Source organism: Taudactylus pleione, unplaced genomic scaffold (genome assembly GCF_031769625.1).
Source record: "Taudactylus pleione unplaced genomic scaffold, aTauple2 ptg000835l, whole genome shotgun sequence".
NCBI lineage: Eukaryota > Metazoa > Chordata > Amphibia > Anura > Myobatrachidae > Taudactylus > Taudactylus pleione.
The window spans coordinates 110001-130889 of NW_028285237.1; the positions used below are offsets into that span (position 1 = coordinate 110001).

General features: G+C 45.5%; 1 protein-coding gene across 1 annotated transcript; it reads left to right on the top strand.

Moving 5' to 3' along the window:
• The first annotated feature begins 5373 nt into the window (after window positions 1-5373).
• Window positions 5374-19062, top strand: RPL5 (ribosomal protein L5). Its single transcript, XM_088458454.1, has 8 exons — window positions 5374-5481; window positions 6425-6494; window positions 6570-6685; window positions 8796-8930; window positions 10809-11011; window positions 14423-14600; window positions 16230-16318; window positions 18906-19062. Exons 1-8 carry the CDS (start codon window positions 5479-5481, stop codon window positions 19003-19005), a joined length of 894 nt encoding a protein of 297 aa, XP_088314580.1. The 5' UTR covers window positions 5374-5478; the 3' UTR covers window positions 19006-19062.
• Window positions 19063-20889: the final 1827 nt, after the last annotated feature.

The following is a 20889-nucleotide window of genomic DNA, read 5'->3' on the forward strand; positions in this document are numbered from 1 at the left end:
TCTTGTCTACCAAAGAGAGCTCATTACAACCCCGTTCTTCCTCTTTGGTCTTAAGTGAAGTTGGCGACTCTGCGTCACCCACACGTCATGTGTGTGCCTTTTTTCACTCAGCAGTTGGGGGTAAGCTCAAATCTGCATCAGCCCCTATTGCAGATAACAGGGTCGGGGTGGTTGGACTGTGGAAGAGGACACACATGAGGTTCAGATGAAGAGGACTTGCCAAAAAGCAGAAAAAGAGCACAGACTCTGCATATTTGATAGTGGATATGCAACATTGACAAAAGGTGTAAAAAATTGCTCATATATTAAAAAAAAAATTCTGCAAATCACATATATATGTATTATGCCTTTCTTCCTTATAGCCATGTTTCTAGCATAATATTTTATCCTGCAGTGCAAGGACATCACCACCCAGGAACGCCCACGGTTTTCTACCGCTGTTCCCATATGCAACAGTGCATTTGTGTATACACACAGACTAAAGCATGTGCTGTAGGGGGTTCCAGATCCAGAATATTATGTGCATGCGCAATAACAAGTAATCGCCCAACTGCGTGCGCATCGGCATTGCATGTACTGAGGGCCTGGTTCAGAGATGTACGCAAATCAGATGATTAACGTACATCTGCGATGTGGATGGGCCGTTCTGTGCATGTGCAGAATGTCCTGCAATCTCGCTCGCAGCCCCCCCCCAACCAACAGCATGGTTGACACATTATGGCATCTAGGGGGGCGGATTGGGGGCGTGTCTGGTCACCAATCACCCCCGTTTTCCGTGAGAGACGAGGCCAGGGTCTGCCTCGGTGGACGCAGATTCCTGCACTCTTAATTGACCAGCACCCGGTCATGGTGTGGGAAGCTTCTGCTCCCGCAGCCTGACCAAAAGTCCCTCTGCTCCCTCCGTTGTGCGCATGCGCATTGGGGTAACATCGACCCGCTTGTGAGCGTCCTGCGCTCGTGAGCAGGTCTGAATGACCCCGTGTGCGCCCTGTGTGTCTATCCCTGTAACTGTGTGTCCTGTGTGTCTATCCCTGTAGCTGTGTGCCCTGTGTGTCTATCCCTGTAACTGCGTGTCCTGTGTGTCTATCCTTGTATCTGTGTGTCCTGTGTATCTATCCCTGTAACTGTGTGTCCTGTGTGTCTATCCCTGTAACTGAGGGGGTCATTCAGACGCTCGCAAGCAGGTCAATGTTCCCCCACTGCGCATGCGCACGACGGAGGGAGCTCCGTCGTGCGCATGCGCGAGACCCGGCGAGCGACGGGCTCTCCATCGCTCCGGGTCTCGCACCAAAGGGGGCGTGCTGTCGATGTTGATTGACAGCACGCCCCCTTTGGTGGGCGTGCCTGCCAGACGGAGGCATTCCCATGGGAACACCTACCGTCTGAAGCCGGCCCCACTGACATCACTAGTGATGTCAGTGGGAGTGATTTTGGCTCTGATAGAGCCAAAATCACTCCAGGGCTTGCGGCAGCGAGACCCTACCGCAGGGTCTCCGTCGCAAGCCCGATGGTCGCGATGGTCAAGAACATCGCTACCATCATCATGGACGCTCGCATATGCTGTGGGTGGTCACCCACAGCTATGCGAGCGGCCAGAAGGCCGCTCCATTTTCATGGAGGAGGGCACTGATTCAGAGTTCGGCTCTGAATCAGGCCCTGTGTGCCCTGTGTGTCTATCCCTGTAACTGTGTGTCCTGTGTGTCTATCCCTGTAACTGTGTGCCCTGTGTATCTATCCCTGTAACTGTGTGTCCTGTGTGTCTATCCCTGTAACTGTGTGCCCTGTGTATCTATCCCTGTAACTGTGTGCCCTGTGTGTCTATCCCTGTAACTGCGTGTCCTGTGTGTCTATCCTTGTATCTGTGTGTCCTGTGTATCTATCCCTGTAACTGTGTGTCCTGTGTGTCTATCCCTGTAACTGAGGGGGTCATTCAGACGCTCGCAAGCGGGTCAATGTTCCCCCACTGCGCATGCGCACGACGGAGGGAGCTCCGTCGTGCGCATGCGCGAGACCCGGCGAGCGACGGGCTCTCCATCGCTCCGGGTCTCGCACCAAAGGGGGCGTGCTGTCGATGTTGATTGACAGCACGCCCCCTTTGGTGGGCGTGCCTGCCAGACGGAGGCATTCCCATGGGAACACCTACCGTCTGAAGCCGGCCCCACTGACATCACTAGTGATGTCAGTGGGAGTGATTTTGGCTCTGATAGAGCCAAAATCACTCCAGGGCTTGCGGCAGCGAGACCCTACCGCAGGGTCTCCGTCGCAAGCCCGATGGTCGCGATGGTCAAGAACATCGCTACCATCATCATGGACGCTCGCATATGCTGTGGGTGGTCACCCACAGCTATGCGAGCGGCCAGAAGGCCGCTCCATTTTCATGGAGGAGGGCACTGATTCAGAGTTCGGCTCTGAATCAGGCCCTGTGTGCCCTGTGTGTCTATCCCTGTAACTGTGTGTCCTGTGTGTCTATCCCTGTAACTGTGTGCCCTGTGTATCTATCCCTGTAACTGTGTGCCCTGTGTATCTATCCCTGTAACTGTGTGCCCTGTGTGTCTATCCCTGTAACTGTGTGTCCTGTGTGTCTATCCCTGTAACTGTGTGTCCTGTGTGTCTATCCCTGTAACTGTGTGCCCTGTGTGTCTATTCCTGTAACTATGTGTCCTGTGTGTCTATCCCTGTAACTGAGGCCCTGATTCAGAGCGCTCACTCTGAATCAGGGCCGACCCTGCTCCTTTTTGGAGTGGCCTCCTGGACGCTCGCAGAGCTGTGGGTGACCACCAACAGCTATAGCAAGCGGCCAAAATGATGGTCGCGATGGTCAAGACCATCGCGACCAACGGGCTTGCGACGAGACCCTGCGGTAGGGTCTCGCTGCCGCAAGCCCAGGAGTGCTTTTGGCTCTATCAGAGCCAAAAGCACTCCCACTGACATCACTAGTGATGTCAGTGGGGCCGGATCCAGATGGTAGGCGTTCCCATGGGAACGCCTCCGTCTGGGCAGCCACACCCCGGGCACGCCCACCAAAGGGGGCGTGCTGTCAATCACCATCGACAGCACGCCCCCTTTGGTGCGAGACCCATAACGACGGCTTGGCCGTCGTTATTCGGGTCTCGCTCATGCGCACTTGGGCACCATCGACCCGCTTGCGAGCGCTCAGCGCTCGCGAGCCGGTCAGAATCAGGCCCTGTGCCCTGTGTGTCTATCCCTGTAACTGTGTGTCCTGTGTATCTATCCCTGTAACTGTGTGCCCTGTGTGTCTTTCCCTGTAACTGTTTGTTATTCCCAGGTCGGCACTGTTCACACTGCACCCGTGTACATTGGGACTCTTATGCTCGCGCTTGGAGATTACATCTTCTCCAAACACCGGGAAATCTGGATCTCCCCATGCTGTAAACAGAACCCGTGTCGTCCAACCCAGGTTACCCATTTACACTGCCCCTTAACCTGGGTCCTTCTCGTGTCCAACCCTGGTCGCTACCTGGGTTGGATTCCCAGGTTATTGGACCTGGGTTATTTTTTTGGGACCCTTTTCCACTGAGCTGCAAGTCGCGACCCAGGCAGACCAGGCAATAACCCAGGTTATTGTGGCAGTGGAAAAGGGGTATCAGGCTGCGACTTAGGGGGTACTTCTATAAAGGATAAGTGTAGAGGCTGTCTGTAGCAACCAATCAGCTTCCAGCCATCATTTTATAGAATGCTAGCTAGAAGCTGATTGGTTGCTATGCTGGGCCGCAGGGTCACCATCGAGGGGGGACTGCCGGGACTATAGTCCCGAGCCCCGACAGAAAGGGAGCCCAGGTGGCAGCAGATTGCATAAGGGCCAGAGGCATTTTGAAGTTGGTGCCGGCCACGAGCCAATCATAGCTGGTGAACTGGCAGCCAATCAGGAGCGGCCGCAGTGGCGGCTCCTGATTGGCTGCTGGGCCACGAGCTTCTATTGGGTCACGCCCGGCACCAAATTCAAAGTGCCGCTGCCATCTGGGCTCCTCTGTCTGGGACTGGGTGATTGTAAGCGGCATGCAGGAGCAGCACTACGGCAACCACCTGCCAGTGAGGAGAGGCTGGCCCGGGAAGAGAGCAGCCGGGGGAAGCTACCTACTGCCACCGCCCATGCCGTGTGATTTGAAGAGGAAGTGGCCTCTGGGGCAGGAGAGGCTGCGGGGGGATCACACTTCCCATCCAGATATTCCTGGTACAGACCAGGTACAGAGACTCTCGTTATCACACCCTCACTGTGCTCTCACCCCCCCAACCTGCACTCTCACCCTGCACTCACCCCCTCACCCTGCACCCTTTACATGCACTCTCACCCTGCACTCACCCCCTCACTGTGCTCTCGTCCCCTCACACTGCTCTCACATGCACACCCTCACCCTGCTCTCACACCCAAACCATTATTTTTAACCGGCTTACTGACCAATAGATGCCATACCTCCATTGTAGCTCCACCCACATTATTCACAGCAATGACAAACTGCCCCCCCCCATGCCCAAGGTAAGGGGCCCTGTCTGCTTAGCCAGCCCGGGGCCCTACAATTTCTGATGGCAGCCCTGCTGGGCAGCCCTGCTGATCCCTCCGCCCCATAGACTACAGCGGCAAGTCCCCATAGACCACAGCGGCTAAAGCTATCTTCAGATAGCGTTAGCTGCTGGGGCCAATATCGGGAATGCTTTGCATTCCCGATATTGATACATTTGGCAGCATCACATCCCCCATAGATACCTATGGGGGAGGCGGCTGCCGGCGGCAATGGAGGGATCGCAGCAAGTATCAGAGATACCTGCTGCGATCCCTCCTTCATACATCCGGGGGATACTTAGTATTTGAGGTAAACCCCCGAAAACAGGTGTTTTCGGGGAATTTACCTCAATTTCAGTTTGATAAATGGGGCTCTATATTTTGGACAAAGTAATGAGGGCTCAGGAAATTCTTGAAAAGATGTTTTTTTCCATTTACAATAATAAATTCAGTCCATAATTCCTATATCATTCCTACATATTAATAGGGCAAAATTAGGACGAATTACAAAAAAAAAATACATTTTACTACGCAAGATTGTAATTCCTGTTTAATTAATGAGCGCAATTTACTAACATGGGGCAAAGAATCTGCTTATCGTGTACCACACAGGAGGACATAGCTTATTACTGCAAATTGTTTGCAGTGGGTAATAGTACATTTGGAATTTTGCATCCTGTTATGTTATGACTGGTTGTGGTTATTCATTTAATAGTCTGCACACCAAAAAACCGATATGGTGGAAGTAAAAATTAATTTCACCATGGGGTGGCAGCACGCTCCACTCTGTACACGTTTCAGCAAGCACCAGTCGCTTCTCTTGTTTTAGGAAACGTGTCCGCCGGCCGCCTACTTACCGCGCATGCGCACTATACACGGCCTTTTCCCAGTTCCGCAGCGCCCTCACGGTAGCGCTGCGATTCTCCGGTCCTCGCCTAGACGGGACAAAATCCGGCGACATGGTCAGTACCCCGGCCCGATACCGGCGGCAATGAATTCCTGTGTGTCCCGGGCAGCGTGCATGGCGGGGATGAGCTGCGGACCTGGCAGATTGGGACAGGATGACTGTAGATTGTTGCAGTGTCTGTGCAGCTTCCAGCGTGGCCTAATGGCTGCTGCAGCCTCTGGCCGGCCGGCTGTGTCCCTGTGCCCGGATGCTGCCCGACAGTCACGTGCTCTATTCCCCTGACAGTCTCCTCATTGCCTGCTGTCTATGTTGTATATTATGTTGTATATTCTATATTTACTGAGGACTGACTGTGACTGTGGAACCACTCCTGCCCTATCCCTCCTGGCACTCCCCTATGTTATTACTTGCTGGATGATGGGTATTCTCATAGTATATCTCCGTGTAAAGTATATGTTCTATTTGTATAGAAAAGGTGATTCTAGCCCAGTGGTGTCAAACTCGGGCCCTCCAGCTGCAGTGGAACTACACATCCCAGCATGCAGTGCCACAGTTTTGCTATTAGGGCAAGCTAAAACTATGGCAGGGCATGCTGGGATATGTTGTTCCACAAAAAGCTGAAGGGCCCGAGTTTGACACCCCTGTTCTAGCCTTTAATCATTACTGTATAGGGTGACAGCCTGTGTACTCTAATCATGGCCTAATAAACACTGATGATATTCTGTTCCAGCTACTTGTCACAATCCCCTTGTTACTAGTTTTTGTAATCTCTGTTTTATAGATGGCTGCACATGTAACACTACTTGTATGTTATGTGCCTGCTTATTACACAGCTTTGCTTACACCTAGCTGTGGCTTTAAAATTCATCTAAATATTTCCCTTTAGCCAGTCACTACATGATTTCCTTAGTTGTATAAATGTCTTGTTGTAACGTTCCCCTCATCTCTGAAATGGATTTACTCATGCTACATTGTATTACTTCATGTGTCGGCTGTAGGGGTTTGTGAAAGTTGTGAAGAACAAGGCTTATTTCAAGCGGTACCAAGTCAAGTTCCGCAGAAGGAGAGGTGAGTGCCCGTTTTGTCATGTGTATTAGTGTTCACTTGCCTAATCTGAGCTGATAACGTTGTTTTACTTTACAGAGGGCAAGACTGACTACTTTGCCCGCAAGAGACTGGTTGTCCAGGACAAAAATAAATACAATACCCCTAAATACAGGATGATCGTGCGCATCACCAACAGAGACATCATCTGCCAGGTATGTTCTCAGGGTGGCAGTGCCATGTGTATGTGGAATAGTGTAACACATGCATAGGACTTGCTGCATGTCCTATGGTATGTTGTACCCCATAATGGGATGCCGTGGCTCGGGATCCTTGCGTTCAGGTCCCCGATGTGGAGAGGTGAGTATCCTAACCTAACCCTACTGAGTCCTAAACTTATCCCTCCCCCCTTAAGGTGCGTGTACACTGGGTGAATGATTTGACTGAGCGATTGCATGATTACGACATCGTAATTGTGTAATCGTGCAGAAATCGTGCACTATAATGTTGGAAGCGACCAGCGATGCACGCTCCCACTGGCCGTTCCCGACACTGTCCATCGCCTGAACAAACAGGCCAATCTGTCGATAATGACAGATTGGCTATGTTCGGGAATGAAGGAGGGTGCCTACACTGAACGACTGATTGTTCAGTGTAGGAACTACAGGGGAACAAGAACGATGGTACGATTACGATGTCTTAATCGTACAGTCTTTCCTGATCTCCCAGTGTGTACGCACCTTTAGTGCCTAACCCCACTACTTAGCTTTTGGGTTTCTGACAGGTGCTGGGATTCCGGCCATGGCACCCCGTGGTCGGGATGCTGAAAGTATCCCCCCTGTAATATACTGATACAAGACACTTGAACCTTCACACTTGTGGCTCATGATATATTGGAAAATGGTGAAGTGACTTTTTCATAAATGTAGAAAGAGGTGATATGTAACATGTAGTGTCTGGTTAGAAGTGTTACATAATCTTGTACCCCTTGTTTCTGCTCTTAAAGTGTATAAACTGCTAGCTTTAATTAAACAATGTCCTGCAGATTGGTTACACCCAAGGTAACATCCCATGTCATTGTGGGCGTAAGACGGGGGGTGCCTTACACTCTTCAAATGTTATTACTAATAGTTATAATGCACCAGTATTTCTATGTGTTCTGTATTCTGCTGGTTATTGCTTTCTAGGCTGGCATAGGTATATTCATGTTGTAGGCTAGCACAGTGGTCTATTTATCTCCTTTTCTAGACTTTGTCTAGTTTAAATCCAGGATGCATTTTAATGGCGTCTATAAAATAGAGGGCTTGTATATATTCATACACGTTACAAATATAGGGCTCTATTCAATTGATCGTGAAGTAAATAGAGCCGGGAGGGAGCTCCTGGCGCTATTCAATTCTGCGTGCTGTTAAGTCGGGGAATACCTGTCTTCCCGCCTCAAACAGGGTGTTTAGTCGCAAGAACGGGCGTTCTCCGACTAAACTTCCTGGTGTGATGCTGTTTTCCCGGCGCTAATTGCGGAAAACTGCATCACGCCTGTACTTTTGTCGCATTTCCTCTCGCACCACTGGAGGGGAGCGAGAAGAGATCCTTAACAGCACGCTGAATTGAATAGCACCGGGAGCTCCTGGCGCTATTCAAAAGATTTACTTCGCGATCAATCGAATCGAGCCCATTGAGAAACATGACTTTTCTGACATTTTTTATTTCCTGGTTTCAAACTGTTTTAATTCAGCAAAGATGAAGATAAGTCTAAGTACTGTAGCTATTGCATCTATTTTGTGAATATCAACAGTATATCAAACGGAAGACTGATTTATTGGTCAGTGTAGTTTGTGCATAAAACTGGTTACCGGAGTATAATCTACTGGGACCGCAAACCATTCGTTCAGATGGTTTCATTATAACTGATAGTTCAGTCACTTGGGTCACAATCTGTTTTCTTCAAACATTTTGCTCTGTAGTAAATCTTTTTTTTTTTTTTTTTTTCCCCTCATTAGAGATCAGTGTGTGTATATAAGTTTATCTTGCCATTCATTTAAAGATTCTAGGCTGGTTGGAATAAAAAATCTGGTATTATATGGGAGCAAATCGCAGTCTGCTCCAAAATGCTGGAAAACTGTAATTCCGAGAAGTGGTTACATCAAATTACTTTAACCAACTTGTCTGAATAATGCTTTTTGTCTGTTTTCTGGCTTTTGGGAGCAAAGTGCTGACTATAGTTTGTTTACTACTTGGCTGGTTGGAATAAAAAAAATCTACTTTGTGTCCAGCTTTAATGGATTACCTTGGTTGTTTCTCATGCATATATTGTTCACCTTACAGATTGCCTATGCCAGGATTGAAGGAGACATGATCGTATGTGCTGCTTATTCACATGAGCTTCCAAAGTACGGTATCAAGTGTGGGCTGACAAACTACGCTGCAGCTTATTGCACCGGTCTGCTGCTGGCTCGCAGGGTAATGTCCTTTTTTTTTTTTTTTTTTTTTTTTTACGTGGTTCCTCCAGATTCATACAATACCTGCCGATAAAATATTGTCACCACACCTCAAACCCTCCTTATGTTGGTATATTCGTAGTGGTCTGGACATCATATAATGTTATGGTATCCTGTGTGGAGAAGTCAGCTGTTGTGTATGACTCACCCTTTGTTAAGTTGTTGTAGGTAGTAAGCTGCTCTGACATCACACATAGACAAAGTGAGCTGGGCAGTACAAATCATCCTGATTTAGATAAATATGCAGTCTGTTTTAAAAATGATCTATTCCGTCTCACCACTGCAGTAGTTTAGCCAGTATATAGTAAGACTGCTTGCGGTTTCCTCTTTATTAGTGCTTGGTTCATGTTTACTTGAGGGTTGGAAACCAGTCAATAGCTGATATTTGTCTTTACTCTATGGTGACATTTCTGAATTGACGGCCTTCAGAGTTGCACACAATTCCGACATGTCTGAACGATGCGCTTTCCCGATGGTTTGCGATATCTGATGTGTTTACAGTCAGATTTGGACGATTCCATTAATTTTAATGCAATCAAAATCGTTCATCTGACAAATCTGATCGTGTGTATGCTCCATTAGATCACTTACAAGCGAGTCAGTCGTATGCAACTTTCGTTTTTACAGCTGAATGGGTATTACTAGGTGGCAACTGGGCATTTGTACATAGAAGCATTCTATGAGCTTGTAAACAGCGCTGCGGACTTTTCAGAGGTCTGCATGTGCAGAGATCGGTCCAATCTTTGCACTAAGAATGGGACTCTTGTAAATGCAGGTGATAGTGCTGCTCTCAAAGCTTGGGCTAGTGTGTTTACACAGATGCAGCTGACTCAGAATGCAGGATCTTTGCATTGGTTTCCAAATGCAGGAAGCAGCTGTAGTTGCAACCGCTTTATGTGCAACTTAGAATCAGGCCTGAGTGTACTATAATTGTATGGTTTTAGTGCATGCAGGACAGTCCTGCTCTCCCCATGTGCAGCCAACTCTGGGAATTAGCCATGGAGCAGCACCAGGGGAAATCACCTCATTAGTAAATTACTTTTTACTAATTTTATGTATCAATCCTATGTACTAATGGCACATTGCTGGAGATTTCTGAGAAATCTACTGCAAAGTGCTAATTAGCACTACAGACCGCAGTCCCCATTATTATAAATGGGGACTACGATCTGACCCCTATATGTTAAACTCCAAAAAGCGAAGCTTTTTTGAAATTTAGCGCCGGTAGCTTACACCGTCTTCAGATACTGTTTGTCTATGGGGGCTCCAGGGGCAGGAGAGAGATTTAGATTTCTCTCCTGGCCATTCCCAGAAGCTGACACTGAGCGCATACGCAGAGTCTGCTTCCCCCCACATCAGTGAAAGAATTCTCTGAAATGCCGGCAATATAACTCGTGAGGACAGCGGCAACCGCTAACCCTGCGAGTTTCCGGTAGTATTAAAAATTAAAATATTCATGGCGAGTTGGACTGTTAATAGTTGCGGCAGTACCGCAATTATTAATACATAGGCCCCTAGGTGCTGATGCTTGAAACTAGTTGGAATAAGTATCAATGTCAAATGTTTGGAGGTTTTTTGTTTCAGTCCATGCAAAATTATAGCATGTCAGGGGTAGGTTACCTGAGGCATTCAGCTGCTGCAGGACTACACATGCCAGCATGCCCTAACAGCAAAAACGTGGCAAGTCATGCTTGGAGGTGTAGTTTCACAGCAGCTGGAATGCCCCTGTCATATGTAATGGTGCTAATGTTACGTTCTAACTGCTTTAGTGCTACATGCATAAAGTTACTTTTTGGTTATAAGTAAAGCACAAATTAAATCATGATGTCTTGTTTCTTAGCTGCTTAACAAGTTTAGTCTTGATAAAGTCTACGAAGGCCAAGTGGAGGTCACAGGGGATGAATACAATGTGGAAAGCATTGATGGGCAACCCGGAGCCTTCACCTGTTACCTGGACGCAGGTCTCACCAGAACAACCACTGGAAACAAAGTCTTTGGCGCTCTTAAGGGAGCCGTAGACGGCGGCCTGTCCATTCCTCACAGGTGAGCCGCGTGCAGTCTGCACGAATACATCTTGGTGAAGTTTGGTCTGATGCAGTTGTGACACTTTTGGTGACATTTAAAAAAAGAAATGGCTGAAATTGCAATTTAAGGCTAGGAAAGTTGTAAACCTGTTTTATCTTGTGGTGGTTGATATTCTAGTTACTGGTTTGGTAGCCTCCTCTGCTTTTGATGCAGTGTGCATAATGCATGTAAACCAGGACAGTGATTATAATTGCATGCCGCTGTAGATGGTGGCTTGTGCAGTGATGTGCATGCTTCAATCTACTTTTCTGTCTTTGCTAAAATGTGTGTGTGTGTGTGTATGTATGTATATATATATATATATATATATATATATATATATATATATATATATATATATTATATTATATTATATTATATTAGTAAATTTTCTGGCAAGTTCTGTGTGCTGTACAAACAGCATACACCAAAACAGTATAGCAGGTGACAATACATACATTTACACAGGAACATACAGGTTTAAATAGCTGCACAAACTGCAGTGCATTTTTATAACTTAGGCTGGGTACACATTAGGCGACCAGCAATCTTTCCGATGATCGGGGTGACTTGCCATCACCCGGACTATGCAAGAATGACTGTACGTATTACCCGATGTAATGAACGATGCCTCGCTCTGTCCTTCATTACACTGCACAGCTCTGCATAACAATGTTGTGATTGGTCATGCAGTACGGCCAATCGCAATATATCACATGCGACATTCGGGAGCACGCAATCACTGATACACAGGATGTGCAAGAAACGGAGTATGTATTTAATGTGTACCCAGCCTTAAAGACGAGCCGGAGAAGTAAGGGGACAGAACAGGAGTATATCTGCACAAATAGAGCCCGTGCTCAGGCGCTGGGTCGCTGAAGGATACAAGGGAGCTATGGAGATGGGGGGCTGGGAGCGCAGGGTGCAGGACATGGTTGTACTGATTATGTGGATAGTGGGAGATGGAGAACCCTGCTTGTAACCATACAATGTACAACATAGGGAAATACATGGAGGTGGGTGCAGGAAAAAGTACTTTAGAAGAGATTGTAGGCTTATTGTATGAAGACCAGTTGATAGTATGAATGGGAGTGAGTTACAGAGGGTGGGGAGCAACTCTAGAGGGGTTTCGGAGGTGGGAGTGAGAAAATGTAACTGGAGAGGGCTAGTTGGTTTGTATATGAGAAGGGTGACTGTGGGGAAATCCGGTTTCTCCAGTAGCTCCTTCATCCTAACCTAATGCCAATCACACTTCACCACCATCGCTGACTAAGTGATGGAAAGCTGAAAAAAAGGGCATTTTACCCCATAGTGACTGAGGGCTTTATAGATGAGGGTGAAGCGTTTGAACTTAATTGTGTTGTGGATACTTAGTCAGTGTAGCAGAGGGGGAGGTAAATGCAGAGATAAGAGAGCTAAAAACTGAGCTTTTAAAATGATTTGAAATGCCAAACAGTGAGTGAGGCTGTCTGCAAGGAGGAGGTTACAGCAGTTCTGTGTCTTCGTTGCATCCGGGGTGAGCAGCAGTCTGATCCTGGAGATAATAAGCAAGTGGAACCTGCATGGTTTAGAAAGGAACTGTTAGGGGTGAGGGAAGGGGTGGGGGGGGGGGGGGGAGGGAGGGAGGGGAGGGGGGAGAAGGAAGCAGGAAGCAGAGTCCAGGGTGACCAGGTATTGGAGGCTGAGAGAGTGGAGATCACCAAGGGAAGAGAACAGGGAAAAGAGGGCTTGCTACTGATCTTTTAGGGTAAATTGGAAGGGAGGTGGATTTATGTCATGTCAAATAAGTAGTTAGGGAGAAATGAGAACCCAGGAGAGGACAGGCTCACAGGTTGGTCAAGTATTTGTAGTCTTAACGGCATGGTCCAGGAGGAAGAGTATTGAGAAATGATCCTTAGATTGGCAGTGAGAAAATCATTGGTGCCCCTGGCATAGGCAGGTGAAGCGGAGGGAGGAAATCTGCTCTGAGCAGGTTGACTATGGTGGTGAGATTATAGGTGAGCTCCCCAAAAGTTTGGAATCGAAGTGGGAGTAGACGTAGGTTGGTAGTTGATGGCAGGATGTTTGAGACTAGGGCATACTTGTAGGTGGAAGACCAGGTTGGATCATGTCAGGAAGGAAGACCAAATGAGATGCAAAGAGATTGGGTCAAGGGTTAAAATGGAATGCAGAGAGGGGAAGAGGCAGATTTTCTTACCAGCAAGTCAAAGCACAGGGTGATGAGGGTGGAAGTGAGTTAGAGAAGCCTGATGTGATTTAAACCACTAGGCACAAAAGATGATTTTTGGGTGTGAAGTGAGTGGTGGAGAGAAGTCAAGAGAGGAGACCAGTAGAGGAGTGAGTTAAAGGTAATGAGGTGACGAAATGTGGACTGGGAGTAAATAAGAGATTTGAAACTGGACTGTTGCAGGAAGATGGGACAGAGCTGTAAAGAATTGGCATGAATGTGAGTACCTCCAGTGCTGTTTGATTGGTATGCCATAGTTGCATTGAGAACCATAAAAAGCTAAGCCTGACAGTATGGGGTGGAGGGAAAGGTGCAGTTATAAAGGTAGACAGGACAGAAAAGGGTGGGTATGGTAAAGAGGTACCTGTTGGCTAGAACTTTTTTTTTTTTTTTTTTTCTTCTATGGTTGAAGCGTGTCATGTATTTCTAACTTGCTGGCAAATTTATTCTGATTTGCACAAATGCTAAAATACTGAAGCAGACAGTCTAATTTTCACATACAATCAGTTGGTAAGTCTTCCCTTTCACGCCACCATCTTGTATGACTGACATGATACAAGAACATTTTGTTCATACCCAGGTAAATCCGCTCTTGTTGGTCTTCATATACCACTATTATACATGATTAGGACAATGACTTTTGTAAGGTGACTTGTTAATAGGCTATCAGTAAAGTGTTATGAATCTGCTCTGTGCATTGGGTACTGTCAGCAGGTCTGTTTTTTTTTTTTTTTTTTCAATTTAAGACAAGTTTCCCAAACTACCTATAGTATGTCGTACCTCTAACAGTCTGCTCTCCAGACCACTTATATCTTGTCAGTTGGGAATGAATGCACCAAATCTGTCCCTGGTATAGTAGATCTTTAAAAATCAGTCTTTACAGTGATATGCTTGGGGATAAATACAAATAGTGCTGGATAAATAAATGTTTTTGACTTCCAGGCTTTGGGCATAAATTTGACTTGAGGGGATTGTCCGGATGGGTTTTTCTTTTCACCTCCAAATATTCAAACTGTTAAATTTTGGCTAAAGATTTTCCAGTATCTAAGCAGCTTTCATAACTGGAATAAGAGCATGTGGATGTTCTTATGGTCTTATAACTAATAAATCTTCTAATGGTATTCTTAGAGTTAATCTTGTTACCTATTTTTTTCTATTTTTAGCACAAAACGTTTCCCTGGCTACGACTCTGAAAGCAAAGAGTTCAATGCTGAAGTCCACCGCAAACACATCCTGGGCCAGAATGTGGCGGACTACATGCGTCTACTAATTGAGGATGATGAAGAGGCATACAAGAAGCAGTTCTCACAATACATAAAGAATGGCGTCACACCAGACCAAGTAGGTATTTCTGCTGTGGAGGCATATGGTGTAATTTATTTAAAAAAAATTTTGTCTTATGCCGCATGTTCACTATGCGATGTCACTGAGCGATTGTACAATTACGACACTAATCGTGCACAAATCGGGCACGATTGTCAGAAACGACCAACGATGGGCGCTCTCGCTGGTTGTTTCAGACATCAATGATCTACTGAACATGCAGGTCAATCTGCCGACAACAGATTGGCCATGTTCAGAGTTAGTTGATGTGCCTACACTGAACGAATAATCGTTCAGTGTAGGCACTGCAGGGGGAAGGGGAACGATGGTACAATTACGATGCCGTAATCGTCCTATCGTGCAGTTTCTGTTCTGCTGCAGCTCCCATTTAAAGTGATGGGAGCTATGTGCTTGGGGAGCTCCTTACTTTTTTGCAGATGTTTAGTGGAGTATAGCAGCTGAACTTGTGCAAACTGCTGGGCGCACTGCCTATCTTTGGGCAGATGTATGCTTGTCACCTCTGAGTGCAAGCAGAAATAATGGGTGCCCACGGCACTCATACCCAGAACAATGGTGCAGTGCACCTAAATGCTGACTGGACTTTGACCGTTTTCATAAAATTGAGGAAACAATTAAGACTCCAGCAAAAAATAATCTCTGACAGCTTCAGATTATACAGTGTGTAGCATTTGGGTTTTCTGGCACTGTGGGTACCCTTGGGGTTCCAGTGATTCGAGATCAGGGCAGCTGTTGCGTTTCTCTGACTAGTGTTAATGTATTTTCAGCACCAGTTGCAGTGTCCATTTACAATTCTCCAGCATGTCAAGTTCTGGAGAATGGATACTTATGCTTGTATATATGGTTTAGCTGGACCACTGTGCTTAAGCTGCTAAGTGTTAGAGCACACTGTAATGCAGCGATGCACAATGGGGGGAATTTAATGGTCAGCAACAGCAGTCTTTCGCACCCGCTGGCCGAATGCCCGATTCACACCAAAGTGCTCGCTACCCTATGGGGTAGTGGACAGCTTTATTCGAGTCCCCGCTGCCATAAAGGGCAGCTACTGCCACACATATTCAGCAGGGTGAATGGATTTGGCTCTGTACTCCTTTGCTCACCAGTGAGATGCATGGTGGCTCACTGTCTTTTGAGTGTTTGTGCATACGTAGTGTTGCCCATGATGGGTAAGAGTACTTTGCAACTTGTAAAGAACATACTTGTGGATTATTTAGCCCTAATAGCTGTCCAAGCTATAATTCTTTGTATATAAACTGTGGCAATACCTCGTTTTTGGCAGTTTATCCTGTAGCCCTTTGATGGGATACACTAGGACTGGTTGTAGGAGGGGAGTAATCTATTCTGCTTGTCCAGACTATAGTGGGTGGTTTCCAAACCTATGTAACCTCTACAAACTGAACACGTCAGGTGTGTTTTACATACCGCACTTAAATCATGGGTGTTGGTTTGACATAAGGCCATTATTTCCCACAGCTGCTAAATTCAGCCTAGTTTAAATGCTCTTAGCAACTATGGTCAATCTACTTTCCAGGGCTTACATGTAAATGGAGCTTTACTTAAAATTGCAGAATAGAACAGGGTTGCGTAAATGTTGTCAGCAAAGTGCCATAATAAAACTTTTTATTGCAGATGGAAGAACTGTACAAAAAGGCACATGCCGGTATAAGGGAGAACCCAGTTCACGAAAAGAAACCCAAAAAAGAAGTAAAAAAGAAGAGGTATGATAGTCAGATTTGTATGTGTAATGACTATGGATTGTGTGCTCAAAGAATGTAGACTAGAAAATATCTGTAACCCAGCATTTGGGAATCTGTCCTGTATGTAAGTAATGACGTGCTGGACCTGGTGGTGGTCCCATTAGCACTAGAACTATTGCTGTGCTGGTTATTGGTATTAGCGAATTTGTAGTGAAAAATGTAATTGCTCATTCGCACAGGATGGTGGTTATTTATGAGGAAGGGTCTCCTTTGTACTGATCAAATGAAAGGGGGGTGCTACCAGACTAATTTAATGTTGGGCAAAAAGGACAGTGAATTGTCCTACGTAGTCAAAAAAGGGAAAGTGAATTGTCCTACATGGTGCACCACATAGGACAAATCCATTTTCCCTTTTATTTCTGATATTTCAAGGCTTTATATCAGTTTATGATGAATGTGGGGCTTATCTGTGTGACCAGATAATGGTTCCAGATTTAACTAGTAAATTGGTCTACTAGGATACCTTCATTGCCATGTGTGGCTAAATCCTTGATTTTCAGCAGTGCTGTTGCAGCATGTATTGCCAGGGATAGGTGAATATCCTGCTGATATGTTGAAGTCTACAAGCAGACTCTGAGCATCTTAAATCTAAATTGTCATGGTGCGTACAGACGGTCAGAGATTCTGGTCGATATAAACTATATTGTTTATCGTTCGTTCATTTATATCGACCAGAATATTACCCCTTTAAACGATGGTCGATGCGTGGGCACGAATGGTCGATACAGATATCAAACATCGCCTGTTTATGCAGGTCAGCATCGACATGTTAGCCTGTGTACAATGGCGGGTCATTATAGTAGTTTGGTGGGGGTTGGGGTCGCTGCATGTGCTAGATGATCGATCCAGCACATGTAAGACTATCAGATAATTAGTTATCTGATAGTCTGACTGTGTGTACCCTCCATAAGAATCAATTTTCAACCAGAAATTTCATTCACAATCGCACTCCTGGATGGTAATAACCTCCTGATCCATCTTCTCACTACTTTTGTTTACCTTTTTATATTTTGTCCCTCATTATCATAATGTGGTATTTGGAAGGGATTTAAGGAACTGAATTACTACCTCTATGGCATCCAGGTGCTAGGTACACGTTAGACGATACATCGTCTAGTGTGTACCGGTATGTCGCTGACTGTGCGCGCTTCTGTGGATCGGCGGCGGCACCTGCATCAGACGCTCCGGCCCTACATGCTGGACCGATGGATGATGTCAGCGAGGGCCATGCTGCCGGATGAAGTATGACCGGTGCTGCCTGCATCAGCAAGTGCATGCAATTCCCGATGCAGGATCCTGTCGCTGAAGATGTCGGGCTGGATACAGTCTATTGTGTACCCAGACTAGACTTGCAACGTCCATTCCCGTCTAATGTTAATGTCTTCATTCCGAAAGTAGAATATCCTCAGCCTGCTGACACGAAAGACATTTCTAGACCTTGCCGTCTTAAATCATAGAAACATAGAATTTGATGGTAGATATGAACCACTTGGCCCATCTAGTTTGCTTTTTTCTCAACCTCTCTGGCTGTTACAGTGCTATTCTCATGCCCTCAAAGAACTTCAACCTTCTGGCAAGATCAGAGATATGGTTCATACAATCGGATACCAACTCTGCTGTCTCCCATTCCTACACTGGCCTACACTTTAAGCTGGGTACACACTTAATGATGTGTACCCAGCACAGTATTGCTAGCGACTGGACGCGGCATGCTGTTTGGGCGGGCAAAGGATTTCTTCTCTCACCCCCTGGGGATGCGAGGAGAAATCCAACAAAAGTGCCGGGCGCGCAATTGTTTTGCTGCTTAGCACGGCGCTAACAGCTGCGCGCCCGGCACTTAAGGCACGAGAACCAGAATTCTCTGACCAATCACCCATGTGTTGTCGCGAGAACCAATGTGTGCGACAGAAAATAACCATTTTTTTTGTGCCTGAAAAAAAATATCTAATTAGTGCAAAACATGAAACAAATCAAACTTTTTTTTTTTTTTTTTTTTTTTGTACCTGAAAAAATATCAGGTCAAAATTAATTTGCTCCCCCTCCCCATGGACTGTAATGGCAGAGTTGGGGAACCACTGGCCCAAGCCAAGGTGGTTGGTGATTCGATTACTTCTAAAACTGAAAGCCACTAATTTCTATTACTTAACAACCCCTCCGTTGCAGATCATAGTTATAGGTGTATGTGTATATTTATTTATAGTGTGTGTATATATATATATATATATATATATATATATATATATATATATATATATATATATATATATATATATACACAAAAAAAAAAAAAAAAAAAAATATATATATATATATATATACTATTTATTTTTTATTTTTTTTCACATAGTTGGCGACATTATACCAATTTTGCACTGATTAGGGCTTTAGGGTATAGCCCATCTTTGTGTTTATCCAATAAGTCTACTCCCTCTAATATTTCTCTGGGTCTGATTCCTCTGATCGATGTTGATCTATTGCCTAATTTTTCTTTGTATTGTGCAAAGATTTAGGTTATATATAATATATTAAATTATTTCTTTTGTACCAGGTGGAATCGTGCCAAAATGTCCCTGGCACAGAAGAAAGACCGCATTGCTCAGAAAAAAGCAAGCTTTCTCCGAGCTCAGGAAAAGATTACAGACAGCTAAACTGGGTTTCTTGCTATTTTGTACAAGAGTCTCTTAAAAATAAATCTATTCACTCAATTGCGAAGTCTGCCGTATTTGTTCTCCAAATGATTTTGTATTGCACCTGGAGTCATTAAGTCTAAAGGTGCGTACACTACTATTTGCTCCATGAGCGATATAGTCTAGTGCAGTGGTTCTCAAACGCTGTCCTCAGGAGCCCACACAGGACATGTTTTCTGGGGTCACCCAGCAAGTGCACAGGTGTATTCATTACTTGCTGACCTATTTTAAAAGATCCACAGGTGGAACTAATTTTTTTTTTTTGCTTGTGAATCTGGGAGGAGTCCTGGAAAATATGCACTGTTGGGGTCCTGAGGACAGAGTTTGAGAACTTGTGGTCTAGTGTGTCCCTGGCAGGGCTCTGCTCAATGTTGTTAATGACATTGCGCACATACTGAACGATATCATTCCGTGCCGGATGCCCTCCCTCATCCCCGAACATGCAGCAACCTGACAATATCGTGAGGTTGGCCTGCATGTTCGGTTGATGAATGACCATGCCCAACGACTCGCTGGACCGCGCATCTTTGGTCGTTCGTTGTTCATCGTTTTAGCGTACACGCTGGCTGATACAGTGAACAATGATATCTTTCAGTCATTCAAAATATCGGCAAGTGTGTATGCACCTTAATACAGAAACTCAGGGCCTAGGTGTACAAGCAATTTGCTGTCCAGACAATTTGTAGGACTACTATACACATCAATAGGAATAACACTTAAAAAGCTACAACATACTCAAAAAATACTGCATCCATGTGGTATTGGGACACTTCTGAGAGGTTTTGGGGTCTTTTTATTTTTGGCAAATTGGTCTCCCTCATTGTAGCTTAATACAAGCTAGTGCAGTCACTTTGTAACGTAATACAAGCTAGTGCCTATGTGGAGTGCTGGCAGTGTTGAACTTTAAAGCAGGAATTCTGTCAAATGAAAATCTTGAATATAAAATTGTTTGTCTATTACATGGATCAAAACTAAGTGCTCCCAGGTTTGTGGTTCATTAAGGAAAAATATAAAGTGCATTTAAAACTAACCTGGAATTACAAAATAGAATATATACATTTATTTAATAAGATTGTGAGTTACTTTTCCTACTCCAGGATGAACAGATTATGCAGGGAACATGCCTTTATGATTCTGGTTCACTCCCAAGCCCACACAGATGATTCCATGAGCGGATGTGTGTAGGGTGCTGAAACTGCAGCAGTCTGTCATAGCGGGTTCCTCTTTCCCAAACCCCATTTACTTCTGGATCAGAAATCTATCACCTTATCAGTAAAATGAACACTTTAGGGAATGTAAGCTCTTACGAGCAGGGCCCTCTATCCTCGTGTGCTTCTCCCTACTTTAGTTTCATCTACTTCTTACCACTAGAGCACCTAACACTTGGTTGCTTATGCTCTGTTACTTATCTGGGTGTTATGGTTGCTAATGTAGCAATATATATTATTCATGTCCTGTATTGTATTCTGTAAGTCGCTTGTCTACAACTTGTTTATGTACTTTGTAAGGCGCTGCGGAACACTTGTGGCGCCATATAAATAAATGATGATGATAATAACTACAACATATTGCCATAGGTTTTATGTACTATTCACTGGTCTTTCTGATGCGATAACCAATCAGCATTGTGGTGCCATGTGTATTGTGTAGGTGTACCTGTATGTGGCATTAGTGGATTACTTCCACTTTTGTTCATAACCACTTCGCATAAGTAGTTATAGCGGAATGCAGTTTATAGACTGGCGGACTAAATGCTACCTGTCTATATCCCGACACGAGAAACGCGACTGGGGACCTCAGTTAGGTGTCAAAATACCGACACCTATCTGAATCCTGACGCCGAAG